Here is a 5,495-nt window from a genome sequence, read left to right as displayed (position 1 = left end):
CATGCAGTCAGCTGATGGGAAGCCATTTCCATGTAGCACCATGATTTCCCATAACAAATATTTATGCCAGTGCAGCTTTGAGACACTGTGCACATCTTTTAATCAAACATGCGCACTCATTAGCGTATGTGGCCAACATTAGTGCACACGTGCAGTGGACACCTGTGCTAACTCGGCACATGAGCAGCAGAGGAGAGCCGTGACACTGATCGGTAATTACCTCTCTCTGGAGGAGGATCTCAGCTGTCTAGTGAGGCCCACTGCTGTGTCACTGCAAATCTTGTTCATGCATCTGCTTCACCTACATACAGCACAGCACATACTACATATAAATCTGTGCTGATGGTCTCGCTCACATACGCCTCTGGAGAGATAAGATGTCCACTTACCACGCAGATACTGAAAGAATCCTGTCACCAGGTTCAGAGATGTGGTCTTTTTCATAGCTACATCCTTAAACTGAGCCATTCTGCTGTGCTGCAGACTCGCTGTGTTTCTCAGTGTCACTCACTGAGCGTGTGTCTCTGAAGATGTCATCCAAATAGGAAATTTGAGGAGAGACAGATCAGCTATCCTTTTTTCCTTTAGGAAGCAAAACAGAGCCGACTGCACTGCTTTCCCAGGGGGAAGAGGTTGACCCTCCCTCTTTCTGCTCTATCTTTCCTGTTCTGTCCCCCTCTCACTCACACCTCCCGGCTGGGGAGAGGCCCCTAATGGAGGGCTGTTTTTATGAGGCTGGCGGCTTCGTGCTGTCAGTGGTGCAAAGGAGCCATGCTACTGTGGATGTGCCTAACCAACCCCCGCTGCTCTGCTCAGCCTCCAGCACCATCCCCGGCACCTCATCATCTATGGCACTGCTCATCCAATCAGCATGCAGGGAGCTATGAGTTCATAGGCTGGCCGGTACTCTGGTTTTATGCAGGGGGGCGGGGCTAGCTCCAGTGCTGTACAGCTTACCAGCTGATATGCCACCAAAACAAGTAATCCAGGTCTGTGATGTAAGAAAGTCTTTGCGAATAGAGACACTTTTTCCTATGAGTTATCATCAGCATGAAGGTAATTAATGGTAAAAGATTTCAAACAAAAGTATATGTATACAAGAGTGTATACAAACTGCACAAACTATTGTTAATAATTTCCAAGGGAAAAAAACTATTCAGAAGTCCTAATACTGCACACAACAGTTTATAATGAATGCTTTGTTAAAACAAGTGACCAAAAAAACAAGCTAAGAGTATCATGGAGGTTCATACAAAATTTAAGTACTGAATCATTTATGTGTAAACATTGCTATGCATCTGCCACCTGCTATCTTACTGTTACCGCAACTGGCCTGTTACTCAGAAACCTATGAACAGTCCTTGGTTCTGCTTCTATCCTGGCTATGCTATTAAAAACAACTCATGATGGCTTTTTAATGTCACTGAAATCTTAGTAACAACTGATCTGGTTGTGGACACAGTGAGAATTAATTACAGCTTGAACTTCAGGGCATGCAGTTTTAAAATATGTTCTATTGAGTTACCCTTAATTTAATCTCAGTTTGTGCCTCCAAAATGTTAGAAGTACTTTCGCAAACTGCGTCTGAGCTACAAATCCACTTAACCACTTAATCCACTTGCATAGTTTTAGTAATTATAAATCAATCTGCCTTTGTATTTTCACTACATACAGAAAAACAATTCCAGCTCATAAGATAAGAGCTAATGTCATTTGATGTTTAGCTAGATGTCGTAATAAATGAACACAAACTTGTTACATTAATGTTTCTCACTTTTTACAAATAACTGTATTGTGATAAACAAGGCACACCTTCCATCTCCCTTTACAAGGGCATTCACTGCAACCCTACTGCCTAATCTCTTCATTCTTGCTTGAGATACTCTATACATTAACACATTGCATTAACATACATTTCCCTAAAAATAGATGTGTCATGGTTTTAAATCGGTGCAAAAGCATATACTGCTGTCTGGCCTTGAAATTGGATCAAGCAAGATTGCATAAACACACTGTTTTACCGATGACTAAGGTCACTCTTTATAGTGGACACTTCAGATCTTCAGAAAAGCACCATAATTCTCAGAGAAGTATGAAAAACTAAAGTGAAGAATGCAAGTTGTGAGTTTGGCTTTAATTATGCGTCCTCTGACAGGCAAAGCAACAGTATGTGCTCTTCAGTTACAGAAGATAAGTCTTATGACCAGGCTCTAAATGACATTGTGCCCTCCAAATCATCAGATCCATTTGGTACTTAACATAAATTAGAGACAGAAAACACCCTTGGCAGTGGGTCAGATGTAGATGTAGCTTCCTGAGTGAGGATGCTCACATTAAGGATTAAGGGATCTAGAAGTTTTCATTGTCCATCAGGGACTACTGTAAAAGCCGACTCTTTATTGATGCGTATAGCCTCAGCACATCCCTGTGATTCTTATGAAACCTATTGTGAACCTGTATACATCGTAATGTCGCATCATAATCTCCAGTAAAATCAAGTTATTGTATTTTCTACAGGACCATTAAAATAGTTCATATTGTAACATAGTGTTTGTGACTACAAATATTTCCTGCATGCATTTTATAAGTATTCTCATAATCATAATGCATCCGAATTCAAATTTTAAAGTGGCTGTTTAACAGGGAGTCAAAGCCCTGGTCGCTCTTCTCCGAGAAGAGCATTCAGAGACTCTGGCAGCTGCTCCTGACAGTTAGAGGAAGCTGCTCTGACTAGAACAGCACAAGACGTTTTTTTCTCTCTGCAGTGTGACAACAGACTTCAACAGACAACTCACCAGAGTACTTTAATAAGCAAGTTTAATAAACAAGTATAAAGAATTCAGAAGCATGATTTGCTCTTTTGTCATTCTAAACCAGTAAGATGGTAAGTAAGGCAGATGTGTGGTAGTGGTAAGTGCATGGCACGCTATTTAACCGCAATCTCTTAAGTGGAGCGTGTCAGTTTCCACTAAGGAGGAAACCACACTTCATCTTTCATGCTGAAACTAACAACTGCTGCACTAACCAAGGCCCTTACCTCATTTCACTAATACACCCCTGTATTTGTTAACTTCCTACCATGGCAACCGATTCATAGTTTATCAGTTACACATTCATTTTTCCTCTTCCACAGAATATACTGTACTTCATCCAAAATGCCAAACATGGTACATACGTACATGGTGTGGTGAAAATGTTTGTTTCACACTTTCACACACCACAGAGGCTACATCACAACTTGTGCCAATGCAAATGCAGGACATGAAAATGAGTATAGACCATAATTTGACCTTTTTGTAAAATCCTTATTTTGACATCTGGCCTGAAACCATCAGATAGCTGCAAATATGTATCACTTCCTTCCTGGTCAGTATAGATACCAAATTTATGCCTGCACTCTTTACTCACAGCTGTAGTATTGTAGTTAGCATTCTGACACATGGGCATTTCCAGAGAGATCACAGCTACATATTAACCCATTGTATAACATAGGCTGTCATGCATTTGTCCTTCAAATTACTCTTAGTCATCTAATTAACTAATTACCAGAACTTTGATAAGATGCTCATTGCTGATCATTGCTGTTAAAAAAATAAATAAATAAACAATATGAAACAAAATGAAATGTGAAGGACAGTGAGATCCCAGGACCAAATACTTCTGCACAAAGCAAGCAATCCAGAGAAGAAGCATGTCTATAAGATCATAGGTTGGTTATGGATACTGTATTGCTTTGAATATGGTTATGTATTTAAAGAAATACAGTAAAACGCCTGTACCCGCTGTTTCATTTACTGCGGTTTCACTTAAAAAATTAAATAGAAAATTCTATGAATACAGTAAACATTCATCATTTAAATTACGTTGCCATTCTGCGTAACGTGATGAAATCTTTTGCGGTCCTGCTTGGGACGTTAATCATCCATTTGTCCAGCATCGAAGAAGAACGAAGAAGAAGAAGGGTGAGTATGCTTCAATAAATATTTTAGAGCGAGAGAGAGAGAGAGAGAGAACGCTTTCACATAACTTTTATTATAAAAAAATATATTTTATTATTAGTTACTGTTGTTAATGTCTTATTGTGCCTAATTTATACATTAAACGTTATCCTAGGTATGTACACTTGTTACTAGCCGTGGTTTCTTGCAACCTATCCCCTACAGATATCGAGTACTACTTTATAGCAATAGCCTACAATGAGACTATTTTATGCTTAACCTTTTGCATAACCCCAGTCCTGAATCCTTGACACTGATAAAAAATCATTTACAGTAATGACACAACCTATCTTTCCTCGGCTGTTACACACAAATGCCCTGATGGTATTCTCCTACAACACAGTATAATAATTAAACGATCACCCTAGAAAAAACACATTAAAACATGCATTCTGCTCCCAGAGGTCTCTCTGTCTCCTGGTGAGCTGGAATGAACATCCCTGGAGGTATCCATGTATCCATTCTCCCCCTATCATATCAATATTATTACCTATTAATGAGTGGATCACTGGCATGTGAGACACAGGTGAAATGCAAGCCTGTAAGCAGGAAAAAATGGCTAAAACCAACAGTTATAAATACAAACTCCTAGATGCAAGGAAGCCGCCAGTACAGCGATGTAACTCCATGGGGACCAATAAGAAAGAAGCTTAAAAATATTGATTTGTCCCCTGCTCAAGGACAGGAGTAGTATCAAGTTCTATCTGTCTCCATACACACTGTTCATTCATCACAGAGCCAGACTGGGAATAAATCAGTGAAATTAATATGAACAGAAATTCTGTTTGTTTCTTGTAATCTGTATATACAGTATAATCCGTTTTTTTTTTCCCAGTATAAAATATGAGGTATGGTCTGAGCCTGTGCCAGGCATAAGCGCAAAGTGTACGAAAGAGGTAATTTTTTGCTCTGAAAATAGATGGTGTGTGGAAAAATGCATACATCAACATCAGCAGCATTTGGATGATCAACATCACTGTGAAGTCCCTGGAGTATTGTAACTGCTTTGTTTTTTTCCATCTTGGTACTAGTTTGGAAAATCCATTTGGAAGCATTACTCATCACTGCAGTCAGAATTACGAAAGCCTGACCATCTCTACCTATACATCTGAATGCAGTGAGGGAATCACTTGCATACAGTGCCTCTTAACTAATCCTTTGTTTTAACACTGTGGCACAGAGTCCTTTCTGTTAACTCAGACTTTTGTCACAGAGGACGTAAATGTCAGTGTTGAAAGGAAGCCTATGCAACACACTGATCAAAATTTGGCTCTCCTTGGTAACCAAAATGTCAGATGTAAACTTTATGCCACTTCCGCACAGCAGAACTTCTCAAAAATAGAACGGGCGTGATAGAAACATTGCAACAAGCAAGACAGGACACCGAGACCCAAACCACTGCCTAAACTAAATACAGACAAAATAGAAGCCATGTCTAATGAAGAATCACCACATATTTTATTAGAAGCATTCTTTAAGCTGTAATTTGATTTTCTA

General features: G+C 39.5%; 1 protein-coding gene across 1 annotated transcript in view; it reads right to left on the bottom strand.

Annotated features, from left to right (window-relative positions):
• Positions 1-1,195, bottom strand: part of syne1b (spectrin repeat containing, nuclear envelope 1b) — a 72,175-nt gene extending 70,980 nt beyond the window's left edge. The window contains exon 1 of the mRNA XM_053633897.1: positions 390-1,195. Coding sequence (XP_053489872.1) covers positions 390-468 — 79 coding nt within the window. The 5' untranslated portion in view covers positions 469-1,195. The remainder of the gene's footprint in view (positions 1-389) is intronic.
• Between the last annotated feature and the right edge of the window lie 4,300 nt (positions 1,196-5,495).

This window comes from Ictalurus furcatus, chromosome 9 (assembly GCF_023375685.1).
Source record: "Ictalurus furcatus strain D&B chromosome 9, Billie_1.0, whole genome shotgun sequence".
Classification (NCBI taxonomy): domain Eukaryota; kingdom Metazoa; phylum Chordata; class Actinopteri; order Siluriformes; family Ictaluridae; genus Ictalurus; species Ictalurus furcatus.
Note: the sequence above shows the minus strand (reverse complement) of the source record. Positions and strands in the feature narration are given on the sequence as shown.